General features: G+C 53.6%; 1 protein-coding gene and 1 long non-coding RNA gene across 8 annotated transcripts in view; one reads left to right on the forward strand and one right to left on the reverse strand.

Moving 5' to 3' along the window:
• The window catches only part of TBX4 (T-box transcription factor 4), a 31,361-nt gene extending 16,600 nt beyond the window's left edge, over positions 1 to 14,761 (reverse strand). For 3 of the 6 annotated variants that reach the window (XM_045070021.1, XM_013053631.2, XM_004747246.3), the window contains exons 1-4: positions 13,772 to 13,995; positions 9,765 to 9,971; positions 8,893 to 8,987; positions 460 to 579 (exon numbers count right to left, since the gene is read on the reverse strand). In XM_045070021.1, coding sequence (XP_044925956.1) covers positions 460 to 579; positions 8,893 to 8,987; positions 9,765 to 9,968 — 419 coding nt within the window. In that variant the 5' untranslated portion in view covers positions 9,969 to 9,971; positions 13,772 to 13,995. The other 3 variants (XM_013053633.2, XM_004747247.3, XM_013053634.2) reach the window with 3 other exon arrangements.
• LOC101675378 overlaps positions 14,085 to 17,011 on the forward strand; it is a 49,624-nt gene continuing 46,697 nt past the window's right edge. The window contains exon 1 of one of the 2 annotated variants that reach the window (XR_006603701.1): positions 14,085 to 14,471. This is a non-coding gene — a long non-coding RNA (uncharacterized LOC101675378). The remainder of the gene's footprint in view (positions 14,472 to 17,011) is intronic. The other variant, XR_001178604.2, reaches the window with a different exon arrangement.

The raw sequence follows: 17,011 nt of genomic DNA on the forward strand, positions 1-17,011 counted from the left end.
GCTCACAGCCAGAGAATGAGCAAGTGGAAAAGCAGCAGAAGACACCACAGACCAGGCACCGGGATGCTAACCATCCGAATCAAAATCACCCAAGAAAATAGCTCCCATCCTCCAACCCAACCAGTGATTGATTGCACCCAATCAGTGCAGCCCAACCAGAGCCTGTATCCATCCAGTGTCGGTGTCCATCTGTCACCCCACAGCACAGCCCACAGCTGGAGGGAGAGAACAGACTCTCGAAAGCCACCAAACAAACCCTGCAGCTCATTTCTAGCCCCAGCCTCTTCGGCAGCAGGTGGGCAAACATTTGTGGACCCTGCAGCCCCTGCGAGTTTGGTTCCCAAGTCTACTGGTCCAGGCAATCCTTGGAACTAACTGGGGAGTCCCTGGACCAAACATCAGGTGGTGGGGTGGGGGTGGCGAGAGAAGACAGGGGATGTCAGGGTCCCAGGTTCTTACCATTTGTTGTCACAGAACTTGTAGCGGTGGTCATCCGCAGGGACGATATCAATCAGCAGGATGTACTTGGTCTTGGGATTCATGCCTGTGACTTTGACCTTGTAGCTGGGGAACATCCTCCTGGGAGGCACCAAGGTGTGAGGCAGAGGCATAGAGTACCAGGAGAGATGGCACACAGGGGTGAGGGGACAGAAGGCCCTATATCAGAACTGCAAGCTGGGTAAGGCCCTTCCCTCTCTGGCCTCAGTTTCCCCCTACACAAGGGAAGGCCTGCACCAGATGCTCTGAGCCCCCGGAGCTGTGTCTAGGAAGAGGGCTTACCTGGCTTCCCCAATGCAACACAATTCCCTACTATTTAGTTCTCCTGGTTGTGAGACCTAAGGCATAAGAACCCTCAGGGTCACAAGAGAAGATTTCAACACCAACCTAGCTGCTTAATTTCGCTTCTGTCCTTTGCCGTCCATACACAACTAAAGTTCTGGGCTGCCATTACGGGGGCCAGAGCAAAAGACCTCAAAGTCAGGGTGCCTGGGTGGCTCAGTGGGTTAAAGCCTCTGCCTTCAGCTCGGGTCATGATCCCAGGGTCCTGGGATCGAACCCTATATCGGGCTCTCTGCTCAGTGGGGAGCCTGCTTCCTCCTCTCTCTCTCTCTCTCTCTGCCTGCCTCTCTGCCTACTTGTGATCTCTCTCTCTCTGTGTCAAATAAATAAATAAAATCTTAAAAAAAAAAAAAAAAAAGACCTCAAAGTCACTGTCAGCTGCTTCTGTAATCAGTAGAGTGTCTCCTCTGGGCCTTGTCTAGGTGGAAACCCTCAGGCCTCAAACCAATTCATGGGAAAACAGGAGAGCGCTGCTAGGTCTTTGGATTCCTTTGGAGTGTTTAGAAAAAGTGTTTAATTGTGTGAAGACCTTGCCCAGGCCTATGCACACTAACCGGGGACCAGGGAAAGTCAGTTCAGGAGCCTCATGGAGAAAAGCACAGATTCTAGAACCACTGTGCCAATGAGCCCCACCACTGGCAAGTTGTGAGGCGTTAAGCAACTTGCTTGGATCTCTCTGTGCCTTGGATTTCCTTATCTCTAAAATGGGGATATTGCCACCTATCTCATAGGCTGGTGTGTGGATTCACGGAGTCCATCTGTGATTCTTACCCCTGGCCCTCACTGCACTCCTCCCTCCACAAACCGGTGGACGACCGACCTCTGCGAAAATGGCCTCACTAAAAAAATAGGATGTTTTCCAGTTTCCATAGCCCTTGCTAAGCCTGGGACCCTCAGTCTCAGTGACTATTCTAGAGAAGGGCTTCCCCAGACCCCCATTCACACACATGAACAACAGCATGTACACAAACCTACAAGGGTGCCGCTCTGCCCCCTGGTCACTAGGCCCCTGATACTGGATCTCCCCAGACAGAGCTTCCTCACAATCCTCCTCCAACACCCCCACCCTTTCTTAGCTGATCTCCCACAAAAGTGTTTCCCCAAGAGAGAGGCCGATCCAAACCTAACTGAAGATGCTTAAGGTGTCAGGAAGCAAATCCCCTGAGCTGGGACCCTGCCCAACCAGTCCCCTCAAGGAAAGCCATCAAGTGGTCCTCTGCCTCCTCACTAAGCTGAGAGTCTGTAAGGGGAACCTCAAGAGAAGCTGTCCTAGACACCTCAAAACAGATGACTGGAGCCCCTCATTTTGTCAACAGGGGTTTCAGCTCACCTGGACAGCACAGGGCTTCCAGAAGGGGTCAAGGCCTCCATAAACTGGCAGACCTACAGCAAGCCCCAGCCAGGACCCTGAGGTAGGAGGTTCAGTTCTACCCCTGGCTCAGCCCCAGCCTGCTCACCCTCTTTCTTGTGGGAGGAAAGGCCTGTGGGAGCACTGCAGTGGGCCAGGGACACGGGAGGTATTTGGCCCAGTGTATGCACGAGCGCATGTACTTGAGTACACAGTGGAGTGCGCATGTGTGCATGTGAGCGTGCCTGGAGGGAGGAGGGAAGTTCTAGCAGCAAGTCTAGGGACTTATAAACCGTGTGGAAGAATTTGTCTCAGATGTCAATTGAAAGCATTTTCAAAAGTCCACCCCACCCCCTCTCCAGGAACAGGGGAAGTGAGAGGGCTCAGGAACCCAGTCCTGCCTCCTGCTTACCAGTCCCTGCCTGGCCTGGGGGCACAGCTGCAGCCTGCACCACCCTCTTCCCCAGCTCAGCCTCTTCCCTGATAGGCCTAAAGCTGAAGTGGGGCCGGCAGCAGCTGCCTCCCCTCCCCTCCTCCCTGGGGGAAGGCCAAGAATCCTGTCCCCTCCAGGCCACCATTTTGTAACTGTTACAGAAACTGCCACAAAATGGGACAGCCCTGGCTGTGCTTGGGCTGACCTGGCACCAGTGCCCTGCACTTAGCCTTAGCCTGTTTCTCCTGTAAATCACTCCAGGTGGCAATGGCAGAGGACAGATATGACGGCCCCCACCCCCTCCCGGCTCAGGCCAGTATCTACCAAGAGGGCCGGGCGAAAATGGCTCCTTGCCACTGGAATAGTCTCCCAAACCTAGACTGAGAGGAGGGTGAAGGACCCCGCCTCTCCCCTTCTCCTACTCCCTACTGCCCTTCATCTCAGTGGCTCAGGAGGCCAAGCTGACATTGGCTAAATGCTTTTTAGAAGGCCTATAAGCAGCCTTGGCCCAGCTCCTCCAGGCACTGAGCTGGGGTCCTGTGATTTGGCTTCTCCCAGAAGCTGACCATGGACCAGATTCCTAACGGAAAACACCCTCAGGGAGGTTTTGCCAAGACTTGGGCAGGGAAGGAAGGTATTCCCCAGCCTCTGCCTACCAATTCCCCTCTTCTTAGGGCAGGAGCCCCTGTGGCAGGGGATATCTGGTTTGAGAGAGGGGTTCAAAAGTCTACTGCTCCAGGCTGAACTATCGAGGCTCAGTAAGTTCCCACTGCTTTCACCGGAATAAGCATCTCCCCATCTGTCAGGGTCCAGTTTGGTGACTGCTTCTGAGAACACAGGCCTTGGGGACCCTGGGCACTATCATTTCGCCACCTGCGCGGCTCCAGTAGAATGAAGGGCGCAGCAGGGCGGGGAAAAGGCTGCGTATGCGGTCCACGCAGCCTGCAAACCTCTCCTCCGGGCCAGAGGGGGCTCAAGCTGGATCCTAGAGGCCCAGCGAGGGAGCGTTCACCAGGTGGGCATGGCTCCGACCACCGACAGCAGGATGGGTCTGGGAGCTGTGGCATCCTCGGGACTCCCCGTCCACTGTGAGGGCCCTCTCTACTGAAATCTATGAAAGGATGGGGCGCGATGTAAGTTGTTTCTGTGATTTAGGACATAAATGTAGCTGAAAACCACCCCTGGGTGGGGGTGGGGGGATGAATACCTAAGCGGGTCGGGGAGGGAGGGCCGGGAGGAGAGGGAAGGACTCGGAGCCGCCTGGCTCGCCCTGGGCCCCGCCGCCCGCGCTGGCCGGGAATCGCCGGCTCGCCCGTCCCAGACACCCCGCGGCAACCCGCCCCCCTAGTCCCGCGCCGTCCAGCCCTCTCCCCTACCCCCTCCCTGTGCCCGGCGGGCCTCTCGTCCGCACCCCTGGCGACCCCTCGGGGCTCCGGGCCCCGCAGGCAGAGCTGCGCTCCGGGCGCACGCGGAAGCGGCTCCGCCGGGGAATAAACAAGCCGCCCGCCCCGCCGCCCGGGAGGAGATGAAAGCCGGGGGTTTCTCCTCTGATCATGAAACAGGCTCTGAAAGGGTGCGGGCTGGAGCCTTTATCTACTTCGTACTCGGAAATGGTTTTAGAATGAACTGCTAAGATAAGCTTCCTTGGACGTTTCTCGGCGTGGGAGGCTTGCGGGGCGCGGGGCAAGGGATTCGGGGCATTGTGATTTTGGCAACAACCCCTCAACTGCTCGCTCGCTGCTGAGAGGGGACGTGCAAGGTCAGCTGGGCTCCCAGACCCGCGGGGGCTCCCGGCTCCCCAGCTCCCCGGCCAAAGCCGTCGCCAAATTCCTGGCCTTGACCTGTGAGCCCCCCACCCATCCAGGGGAGTGCAGGGAGTAAACTAGGAGACCAGCCAGATTTTCTCCACCTAGCCAGGCCGTCAAACCCCAAACCCAACGGCACCCGACTTTCTCTGAGGGCCCGGAAACCCCAGGAGCAGCCAGATGTGCCTTCCCTTAAACATAGGCACAAAACCAAATCGAAGGGGTGAGAAGTCGGGAGAGGGGCTCTGAGGGGGGCGGGGAGTGGTGGGGGGTTGGGAAGGCACGCAAGAGGATTTGCTTCTGTTTATTTGGGTGGTGCTTTGATGGGGGTATTCATTTTGCGTAAGTCTCTAGAGCTGTACAATTAAGGTTCGTTCATTTCTATGCAGAAATTTTCCACTTCAATAAAATGGGCATTGAAAATTATATCCCTGTATATACGGATACTGTATATATCCCTATATATATATATTGATATATAACAGAATATATCAGCAGCAGAGCCCAGAGTCTGAAAGGAACCAGTTACAGGCAAAAGACAGGGTTCCACAGAAAACCCCACCCTTCTTTCTATCCTTAGTGTCTGGGAATCTTGAGAGAGATTTCTGGGAAGAGCTTAAGGCCCATCAACCAAAGTTCAGTTTGCTGGAGGAGGGGGGCCTGTGTTGCTGGTACGGCCTATACTGAGACCAAACTTTCTAGAGCAAAATTATTTCTGAGAGCATGGCAAAGCTTCATAATTTTTTCCCACTTCATACACACACACACACACAGTTTTCTAATTCACTCAATGCATTTTTAAGAAATATTTTCCCTGAGGTGGGAGGCAGGAGTGAGGGTGTGTGGAATGGATGCTGTTTTGGGAGATCAGTTGCTTCTCAGATTTTTTTTTTTAAAGACACTTCCTTCTGATAGACTTTTGCTTTCAGAAAATACTTTAGAAAGAGATCAAAGGACTCTCTCCCCAACCCACTTTCCCAGTGTCTTCAACCCTTACTTGTCTTATCACCCACGCCACTGGGCTCTGACGCTCTGTATACAGAGCGAGGGCAATTGGCTTTGAAGCCCCGGATTAAGCTGGGCCAAATCCTTGCCTCAGAATAACAAACAATACAGGTTCAACAGGAGTTCTCATCGGTAGTTCATTTTTCAAACGCAAATTCACTGTCACTAACACAAGCAACATTGAACTCAGCAGGCTATGAAGGCTGATAGTGGAGATTTATCTGGTGGCAAAACCATGACCTAGGAGGAGAGCAGTCAAACGGTTAGGAAATTTTCATTTTGGGGACGTTTATATTTAAATTTTTTGTGGAGCTCACTTTTATCTATGTTTGGGAGAAAATGCAGTTTCTCACATGTATCAAGCTTGGCAGGCTATGTGAAGGAGGGAGAGAGAGGAGGGGTCTGCTCTCTGCAGCAAACGGCTTAAAACGTGTGAGTGCAGGAGGCTGAGAGGGACCGAAACTGGCTGGGAGCATTCTGGCCCCATTTTACACCTGACATCATGGGTTTCTGAGCATTCAGAAATTGATGTCTCCCTAGGTGATTGGCATTTTATTCCCCAGATCAAATGGTTTGAGAATCCAAACCACTATCCGATGAAGGGGATAATTCTCTCCTTGGCCTGCAGACCTTCAAGGGCTTAAGGCAAGAGGCTTGTGACCCAAAGACAAACTAGCTTGAGAATATTCTGGTTCCCCTTCTCCAGGGCCTGCCTCTCCCTCAACCAGAGAGCAATGACCATGCCCCTAACCAGCCAGGGTTCCTACGGTAGAGCAACAACCCCGCATGGAATGGCCTTGTAATAAGCAGTAAGGGGAATTTCTCAAAGTTGGCGTGTTGTTCTGGGGGTGGGGTGTTGTTCTGGGGGTGAGGTGTTGTTCTGGGGGTGGGGTGTCACCCACTTGACTTGTGCAGACCCGGCAACTGCCTAATCTTGCTTCTGTCTATAAGAGCCAAGTGCCTTCTCTTCTCTGGGGTAAGGTTCATGTTCCCTCGGTTTTCCTCCAGCTCGAGCAGTCTAGGAATCTGTGATTCAAGGTACAGGAGAAGAGTCTAGGCTCTTTACTAAGAAATGCAGGTGTCCCAGGAAGGGTGCCGGTAGAGATATGAAGAAGAGAACTGGGAGTCCGCAGGGTAGCCCAAACAAAGCCAGGTGCCTCCCAAGGCTGCCCAGTCAGGAGAGGCAGGAGGAGGGATCATGGGGGTGGGTAGAGCCCTGATTTTGGTCTCTGAGGTCAGCGAGCAGCTATGCAGGAGGAAAGAGGGTCTGTGAGAACCATGGGGAGGGGCAACGAGACTAGTGACTTTCTTAAGGACTAGACCTGTTGCACAAATAACATTCTGCCAGAGAAATGAAAGAGTGTGATGAAACCATAGTTGGCCAACTTCATCGCAGTCACTTAAAAATTATCATCATTCTCTGAGGTCCATCTCTTAAGATCAGGCACAAACGTCTACCTGACATTGGTCACCTATGGAAGTGTGTGTGTGTGTGTGTGTGTGTGTGTGTGTCTGTCTGTCTGTTGCAGGGAGGGAAGGAGGAGGACCCATACAGATGCAGGAAACCCCACTAAGGAGAATCACAAATGCCTTTTGTTTTAAATAGCAGAAGCCAGCCTTGCCCCCAAGAACATGCTGGCCATTTATTTTCAAAAGACAAGGTTATTTCTGCTGCCTAAAAAGGAAATTCTGGAAAATTCTCTTTCTTCTTTCCTTCCCTCAACTCTAGCAGTCGTAAGAAATAAATTCCCCCTCTTCACACCTGTAATCCACTCAACAATTGACCATACATAGCTCACAGGACCCCTGGTTTGAGTCTCATAGTAACCAAGAAAGGAAGGATGGCAGGTAAGTCTGCAGTCACCAGCTCTGTTTTACCCAACACCATTGAGCCACAGGAAGCTTAGAGACGTGTCCAAGTGCACTCAGCTAGGAAGAGGCAAGGCTTGTGACACCTGGCTCCCCACTGAACTCAAGGACTATTCCAAGTGGCACCCTCTACTGGGTTCCCCTCATGTGTCCTCCTTCCTCATTGCCCAAATGGAGCAAATTCAGGCTCTGATAGCCCCCTGCTTCTTCTCGTGATAGCATCCCCAGGTGCCCTTACCACCTACTGGGGCAGGTGGCCAAGTGCCCAGACCTTTATCCCCCCCCCCCCAAAAAAAAACAAAGGAAACCTTGCATGCCTGCCAGGGAGAGGACATGAGGGGCCACAGCACTCCTACATCACACACTGCAAACCACCAGCTTTTTGTTTCTTTTGAACAGCCCACCGTTCTCTGAGCAGGTCAGCGGCGTTCTTTAAAAAGTAGAAGAAAAATGCGGAGCGGATGCCAGACGTTTCTCTAATTAGGATTAATTTTAGCTAGCATTTAGGGCGCGCTTACATGTGCCAGGAGCTATGCTACGTGCTTTGCATACAACTGTATGCATGGTTTTTCAGAGAGGGATGAGGAGAGGGGGATGAGCGAGTGGAGAGACTCTTGCCTGGGGGTTGCACAGATGCCAGCAGCTGCGGTCTGACTCCCCATTCCTGGCTATTGATGCTTCACCACCTTATTCCTTGGAAAACCTAATTACGGGCACACAGCCAGGCAACGGGACATTTTCACACCCACCCTGTCCTCAGGGATCAAAATCAAATGTGAGCAAGTGGGGAGGAGGTAGTTCCTACACCTGAACTCCCCAGCTTCTCGGTCTGCGGGTCAATCCCCCTTCACTGATAACTGCTGGCCAAGCCCTTCCTGCCCCGCTCAAGGGCCCCATCCAGTCTCTGGTCTTGCCCCCTCTGCATCTCCCTCCTCTCGCCCTCTCCTCCAGGCTCTCTCCCACAGACACCAGCACATTTTAAAGATGTTTCCACTTTATAAATCATTATTTCTGGCAGCCACCCGAGAGCTGCTCCCTAAACAGCACACACACAGGGCCCAACGTTGCCTTTCCCTTTGCCGAGGGGGTTGCTGGCCAAAGAGGAACAGCACCCCTGAGATGAGAGATCTGGGGTTCATGCTGCCCTGGAAAAGTTACGGAAATAGGATAACACCATCAGGGCCCCTTCTGCTATCTGTTGAGGGTCATCTCCGGGTCCCCAATCAATGCAATCCTGATAAACCAGGCAGGTCCCCAAAAGGAGGAGGACAAAGCAGTCCCCCACAGGGGCCTATAGTGCTTGAAGTGGGACCTCCGACCCCCAGATCTTTATTTGCATTTTATTTGCATAGAGCTGCCCCTCCCATCCTTCCATCCCTCTGGGCTTCCTAAAGGAGGAATCCCCTGGGTGAAGTTCTGTGGCCCAGTCACAAACTGTGGTAGGATGCCGCTGGGCTAAGGCCAGAGCGTCCAAGGGGACTCCCATCGCTCCCCTGTCTCCAGCCGGAGATGATTGTTAAGCAAGTTCCTGGGGATCCCCATCGCTCCCACCAGTCATCTTCCAAACCCCAAGTAAACATCCCAGAGCTGACCTGCCCGCTTTGGTGATGATCATCTCGGTGCCCGCCTCGTGGAATTTCTTCCAGAGCTCCTTCTCATGCAGGCCAACCTTGATGTTCTCGATGGTCTAGGGGCAAGAAGGAAGGGGACTTATGTTGGCCTGGGATGTGGCTCCATGCGGAGCCCTGAGGACCGAGAACACAGGCCCAAAGAACTATGCAGAGTGCTGCCAGCCCCAGGACTCCTTGCCTGAAGGTTTCGTTTCATAAAATTATAACCTACCATTGGTGAATTTTTCAAACTTTAAAAAGTAGCTAAAACCCGCTCCTCTGCAGAGGACACACACTGACTGTGTCAGGGTAGATGACACACTACACAAACATAAACACTCCATGTAGTGGGATGTAGCCACAGGCTTGTGGACAGACACACAGACACAGGAGGGACGTGCGCACCCGCACACCCTATGCAGACCCACGCAGGCCGAGGGCGTGCACACACGGATTCCTTTCATTGTGATCATCAGGTTATCACCGAGACCCTCTTAGGGACGTCCCCACAGCGGCTCCCGGCTCGCACCCGCCTGGATCCGCTCTTCCCTCCCGGGGCCAGGCTTTCGCCCCCGCCCTCCCAGCGTCGTCGGAGCTGGACACTTGGCCGGGGCTCGCCCGGATGCCAAAAGGGTGCCCTCCGCAGCCTGTTCCAGAGTAGCCCCGAGGGCGTGAAGCCGAAGAGGGACAGAAGGCAGAGTGTGAGCCCTACTCCGCGGAGGAGAACACACAGTCCAGGACGCAACCAGATCCCGGGGAAGCGAGTCCTGTCCTCTTTGGGGCGGACTGGCAGACGCAGGCGGCCCTATAGACAGACGGATGCCCAACCTCTGCCCGACGGCCACAGGCCCTACCTGCTCGGCGGCGGCGGCGGCGGCAGCAGCTACGGCTTCGGCGCCGGGGCCCGGGGGGCTGCCGAGCGCGGCTCCGCTGAGGCCCGGAGCAGCCAGCGCGGGCTCGGGGGCGTTGGCGGCGTTGGAAGCGCTGGCCTCGCCAAGCGCCGAGCCCGGAGCCCGGAAGGCCTCCTCGCTCTCCGACAGGCCCTTATCCTGCAGCATCTCCTGCGGGCACAGCACACACCGAGTCACATGCCTGGGTCAACACTCGCCAGAGGCCCCGCAGCCCGCTCCAGGCCAGCGGAGGGACTTCGGCCCGGGACGTAAAGGCAGCCCTGGCGCACGTGGACACCGCCCCCTTCTGAGCCGGGGGAGGGAGAAAATGCGGAGGGTAGGACCGTGGCCGCCTCCCTCTGGGTTCTGGACCTGGGAGGGTCTGTGTGCGGTTCAAGGTCTGGCGGGTCCTGGGTGTGGGGCTATGTGATGAGCAGGTCTAGGGGAAGGACCGCCCTCTCGGCATTGCCCCAGCTGCACCCCCAGTCCCTCCCTCCTGCTGGGCTCCAGTGGAGCCTGAGGCCTAGGTCTCTTTTCGCTGTTTCCTAATAACGGTCCAGGCTCACTCTTGGGTCAGGGCAGCCAGGAGACTTCCTGGGTAGGCACCAGAGGACAGCCAGGCCAGGAGGGCAGGGCCCAGGCTCCTGAAGCTCCACACCTGCAGAAAGGGCCTAGGGCTGGGCAGTCGCTCAGGTCTCTGCTCACCCATCTGCCCTCACGCAGTCCCTTAGACACCAGTCAGGAAAAGACTTCCTGAACCAAAGGCTTTCACTCCTGCCCATTCCCACTCCCATAGACACCCTATGGGTCCCTCCCACAGGCACATACAGCCTCACACGGACACAAGCACCCTCACAGGGCCTTCTAGTCCTTCAAGCAGCCACACTCTCCTAGTGCAGCATTGATTCAGGCCTTGAACTCAGCCAGGGGCCTCACAGCCTTCCCCACACATTCACATGGGCTGGTTCACTCTGTCACACTTCAGCTCCAAAGGGCTCTGCTTTGGGGCAAAGGACTGAGACCCTTCCCAGCTAAGGACCAGGCCAGCTGGGTGGGTTCAGGTCACAGGCTAGTCCTGCTCCCAAGCACAGCCATCCTTCCCCAAGTGTCTAGAACTATTCACCAGGCTGCCCCAAGTGCCTGCTCCCTTCTAGAAGTTGATCCTGGGATATCAGAATGAGAGCCCAGGCTGCAGGTCCTGCCTTTCCTGCCTCCATCATGGATGCACCCCTACATTATCCCTGCTTCTCCTTTCCAACTTCCTGCTCTTTTCCCTTCTTTTGCATCTGGTGGGTCTTTTTTCTGTGTGCATGGCTGCCTCTCTTCCTGTCTTATTTCTGTTCTCTTCTGGGTCTCCCTGAGCATCCCAAGGCCCAGGCCTCTGACCATCCTGCCCACTGGCTTCCCCATCCCAGGTCCTAGACATTGGCTCCCAGGGCCTCACAAAGTAAACAAGCCAAGTGCAACCGAGGGAGATAAAAAGGGGCCTGGGCAACTTGGGGCTGGGAAAAGCCCATAAAGATAAAGCTGACAGCCCTCCCAGTCCTCTGGCCACAAGCAGCAGGAAACAAGTCTTGCTCATCATGGTTAGCACCAGTACCCGCCTTGGGCCACGTGTGGTTCCGAGCCAAGCCTAGGAAACCTGAAGCCCCAGGGCGAAGGGACACAGCTCAACGAGGGGAGTTGCACTCTCCGGCCCAATATACTGGTTCCAACTGTATCTGGGGTCAGCCGGTTGGTCCCCCGCGATCCGCTTGGGCCCTCCGCTTGGGCCTGGAAGGCGAGCCGCCTGTTGCAATGCTGTTTTGGCCATTGGGTCCTCTACGGGGCACTTGTCACACCAGAAGCCATACAGGGCCGCTATCTGACTCACTCCCGGTGCTCTCAGTCCTGTGCACGGAGCTCCTCGGCCGCCGGTATCCACTGACGCCAGTCCCATGGCTCCGACCATGGTGCTCTCCTTCGCTTCTTCCTTCACGCGGACATCGCGACAGCTGGCCCTCGCCCTGGCTGGAGCTCCCCGCCGATTTCCTTTTCTTCCCTCCCGGCTGGCCCAGAGTGGCCCCCATGGTTCCCCTCGCACCCCCGAGCCCTGGCGCGAAGTGCACAGCCGCGTTCCGCACCAAGCGGAGCCCACGGCCCGCGGCCTCCGCAGCCTCAGCGCTCTCCCCACTCTCCGACTCCTCCGTGGACGCGGCCCGCCAGCTCGGCGCCCTTCTGCTCCGTCTGCCGCTTTCAGGCAACTCGTTTTCTAAGGAGAAGGGCATTTTACTTTTCATTCTAGATTACTGATCATATAATTCTCGCACTGCGGGAATTAACATTTTGTATTATTTTAAATATTTTAATTATCTCTATTATCAGCAGTATTCTGATCAGTTCAATGACATTAAGAATATCCTAGCACATTAAATTATTAGTACTTTTAATTTTTAATACTGTAAAATCAAAGCACTGGTTTGATTTGTTAATTCATCATTATAAAATATGTTGGTGTTTCCTGTCACTGCTCCATCATTCTAGGGTCTCCTGGGTACCTTAGTGATACTGTTACCAATAGTCAGGTAATTATTAGATATCGTATTCCCATAGATCATTGCAATCTATTGTTATCTTAATTTTTATTCTGTACCCCTAAAATGCTTCCATTGCTGGCTCCTCTGTCTCTGTATTTTGTCACAGTTTCGGTAACTTGTTATCTACCATTACTTGTAATATTATTGTTCTCAATATTGATGTTAATTTTCTTCACATCCTTATAATACTTCTTATTTTGTCATTATTTGTTTTGTTAGAATTGTTCACAATATTCTAGGTATTCTTCATCACATCGTTGTAATATCTTGTCATTATTTGTAATTGCGATCTTGATTCGCTGGCTATTTTTCATCAAATCATTACTCCTTGTTACTTTGTCAGAATTGGTGATATTGCTGTAGTTCCTAATACTCTGATTATTTTTCATCACATTGATATGGTTCTTCTTATTACTCTACCATTATTTATAATGTTGTTGGGACTATTAATACCTTGGTAATAAATTGTCATAATATTCCAGCAATTCTTGCTGTTGTCTTTGTTTGTATTAGTATTGCTCTAAAGATTTTGATTAATATTTAGTAATTCATTAGAGTATCTACAATACATTATATGATAGTATTCCATCAGTACTACTAATATTAGTATTTCCCTTAATAGTATTTTCAATTGTTCACCCTTTTCCATGGTTCTGTCACTTGCTACTATTTCCCATACTATTATTATCGATCTTAATACAATGGTTCTTATTACATTGTTCCTATATTTGGAGTTACTTTGTCTATAATCCGTTTACATTTGTGATTACAATTTTCACTTGGTTCTGAAACTGACTTCTCTTTTACTCTTGTTTTAAAGTGTGAACACTATCAGTTTTGCCGCTTAGCCCTGTTTCTTTGGTAATTGCTCACATTCTGATAATTCTCGATGATCGATAATTATTCGTATATAATGCTCCTTGCTTTAATTTTGATGAGCCTGTTGCATCAAAGGCTCTGAAGTCCAGGTTTCCGATCGCGCACTTTCACAACGATATCGCCGCAAGTACCCGGGCCCTCTTCTTGGCCTTTCTTATTCTGCAAACACCAGTTTCTAGACCACCGCTCCGCTTGTCGCGGCTTAACCTTGTTCCTTTGGAGCTGGCGCTGTCCCTTCTTTGCCTTTGGGTCCCTAGACCCAATCCATCCTGTTATTCAGAGGAGATGAGGGCTCGCGCCCCAAAACGCGGGGAGTCCGGCCGAGGCAGCAGCCTGATCTGAAGCACATCTCGCCACCCTTCTGCAGCCTTGCGGGTCCCTGAGGTCCTTCTCCCGGTCCCGTTACTCGCTTCTTTTCCAGTTCAACCTCTTCTGCCCTGCAGCCTAACCCTGGGCTCAGGGTAGCCCCTGTCCCGCACGCCCGGCTCACCCCCATCCCGCCGGAATCACACTCACCCTAACTGCGCTGCCGCATGCGGAGGCGCCTGCGGCCCGAGGTCCACTGCAGGCTCGGGTCCGAGGGGCACGGGACGGCTGGGGCACTGACTTGGGACCGCTGGGTCAGTGTCCCGCTGCCCGCCGTGCCCTCGGGGCCGGACACATCCCGGCTCTGGAGCGGGCTCTGGAGCGGGCCCTTGATCTCCGACGCTGCACTTTGGGGCCTCAGCTCCCTCCTCCTCCCTCCCTCCCTCCGGGGCCGCCACCCCCCTGCGCTGACGTCGCCGCTGTCAATCAGTCTGCGCCCGCCGCCCCCCCGGGGAGGGGGGCTCGAGGGTCCCCTGGCTTCACGGGCCCCAGGACGCCGAGCCCTGTGCGGGCCTCGCACTCCCCCACCGCGCGGCTTGGTGCCCTCCCTGCGGCCCTCGGGCCCCGCCGGCCCAGCCGGGCTGGGAGCCCCGCATGGTTTAGATTAGAGGGGGCGGGAAGAGAGAGAGCGGCCCGGCCGGGCCGCACTGCTCGCACCAAGACTCGACAACCAGGACGGCACGCCCCGAGTCCCGGCGCTGCCCGCACACTGAGGCGCGGCGCAGCCAGGCCTGGTCGGGCCGGAGCCAACTTCCAGACAGCCGCCCTCAGCCGAGCCCCAGGCCGCGGGCTCGGCGCCCGCACACACCTCGGTCCGAGACCCGCTCCCAGCCGTGCACGCAGCGGCTCGGTAAGCCCACGTCCCGCGGGGGGGCGGGCGCACAGCGCCTCACAGCCCCGCACTCGTCCACCGACCATGCCCCCAACACATTCTCACACCTACGCGCTGCGGCCCGCGCGCTACTGCTCCCCGGCTCCCCGCGCGGGCGCGACGGCCAGGGCGTGGACCCTCTGCTGACCGGCCCCCGCCCCCGGCTTGTCCCGGCCTGGCGAGCAGCGGGCAGCGGGCGCCGGACCCGGCCTGGCGCGCCTCAGAGTCGGCCGCGGAGGTCACGGGTGAGGGCAGGCCCTTCGCCCGGGCGGGGAGGAGGCCGGGCGGTCGGGCCTGGAGCCGCGGCAGCGGGGAAGTGCTGGGCCGGCTTCTGAATCTGAGCCGAGGCCCGGGCTTCAAGGTGCCAGGGCTTGGCAGAGTCCCTGGGGGAAACTGCGGCGAGGGCCAAGACTCCGCCAGCCGCCTCAAAATCCCAGAAAGCTGAGGAGGAAGTCCAATGCCCGCTCCAGTCTAGGAAGCTTAGACCACTGTGCCGGGAGCCCTCCGGCCTCTGTGCCTCAGAAAGGGAGGCCCCTTCACTGCCTAGACCTCCCTGCCCAGCCTCTGACTCTCCACTCCCTCTGTCTCCACTTACCTCTCCTTCTCTATATCTGTCTGTACCTTGACACAGGACCCTTCAGCGCGACAGGCAGACAGGTCCATGTGGACCTTAGCCCATGTCCAAGCCTCACAGCCTGTCATATGCCCAGGATACTGAGGCAGGATTAGGTCTGCCCACCAGAGTCCTCTCTCAGTAGGATTCCCAGGTTAGCCTCTTGGTCCTCAGAGTGAGCTGCATCCCTCCCTCCACTCATTTCCAATGAGCCTCTGTTCCTTTCCAGACTTTTACCTCAAAATCAGATTGACGGGAACAAGACGAGGCAATAGCTTCCCTGGATGGATTTGTCCTTTTTCTTATGCTAGGAAAGGAAAGCCAGGATCAGTGCCTCCCCTACTACCCAGCACTCAAAGGTGGAAGCCTAACACCAACTAGGAAAAGCCAGCTGCTGCTGTCGGGAGCCATAAGCCATCTCCACGATGGGCTCACTGCTCAAGAATCCCTATCATCCTTAGCAGTACCAGATTCTGCTACCCCATCTTCCTTTCCCAGTTTGTCTCATGGAGTCCCAAACCAGGAAGAGGAAGTAAGATCTAAGGGATGGAGAAGTTTAATCCTCCTCCAATCCTGCCTTCTCCTGGAGTGGAGAAAGGAAAGGCCCTGGTGTTTCAGAGATGCCTGGGGAGTCATGTTTCCTGTGTTAGGGAGAATTGGATGACACATCTCAGCTTCTGCTCCCAAGCCCTCCTCCCATGCCCTCCCCAACAGCCTGTAGGGAAATCCCTTGCAAATAAATAGTGTACAGATGAGCCATCCAACTACTGTGTGGAATGGTGAACAGGGAGGGCAGTGAATCACCAGGTACCATGGGAAGACTACATTTAGGCCAGAGTCTGGAAAGAACTGGTTGATAATCATTGGAGGAAGTTCATAATGAGAGCATCTAGAGTTGTTCTTTCCAGAAACTAGAGTGGAGACTTTCTATAAGTGCAAGGCTTTCTGAAGACTCACAGGAGATACTCCAAATCAGCATTAAGTAGTTCGTGATGACATGGAGAAATGAGATACAGAAGGGACTGGCAAGCCTTTGGTGATGAAAACAACAGGGCAAACCAGCCAGCATGTAAGAGAGAAAGGGAAGGTATGTATACACATTCTCTGTTAGTAGAATGGAATTCTTTGTTTCATTGATTCTAACAGGTACCTTTCTTTCCACATTTTGACAGCTCTGAAATGGGGATGCATCTTAGAATCAATGGAAGTTTAATTCATTGCAGTGCTATAGTGTAATAAATATTTTTTCTTCTTAGTGGTACATAAAATAATAGAAAGGTATAGTATTTGTTGATAAACAGCCTATGGAAAAAAGAAAAAGACAGGCGGTTTTTTTGTTCGCTTTTTCCAAAGTGAATTTGACTAGCTCCGAGTACAAAAGCTCTCCTCAGCTAGCTAATTGAATAATTGACCATTTATCATACAAACTTGGGTTGGTTTAGGGGAAAGCCATCAGGTTTGGCGTCAGGCTCACCTTGGTTTTGAAACCTGGCTCTGAATCCTGGCTCAGCATTTAGCAGCTGTGTGACCTTGGGTAAGTCCCTTAACGCTTAAATAAAATAGATACAATCACTCCAATTTACTAGCTTATTGTGAGGTTTGACTAAGTTAATGCATGTAAATTTCTGGCACGTGGTAGGTAATTAATAGGTTAATTCCCAAATATTTCTAAAATTTATTTTATCCCCCCTCTTTTCCAAAAAGGCTTGAGATGGTTTATAACCAAAATAAGCTAATAAAAACACAAGTAAAAAGACAAAATAGGAGTAAGGGAAAAGGAATAAAAATACATGCTATCACCAAGTGTTGACAAAGTCACTATAATTGAGAGCAAAATCTGACTGATCAGCAGCAGGCCAAAATGGTCTTTTTCCATTTCAGAAATGTGGAAACAGTATTTCTTTGG

This window comes from Mustela putorius, unplaced genomic scaffold, assembly GCF_011764305.1.
Source record: "Mustela putorius furo isolate JIRA1106 unplaced genomic scaffold, ASM1176430v1.1 tig00003962_pilon_pilon_pilon, whole genome shotgun sequence".
NCBI classification, from domain to species: Eukaryota; Metazoa; Chordata; class Mammalia; order Carnivora; family Mustelidae; genus Mustela; species Mustela putorius.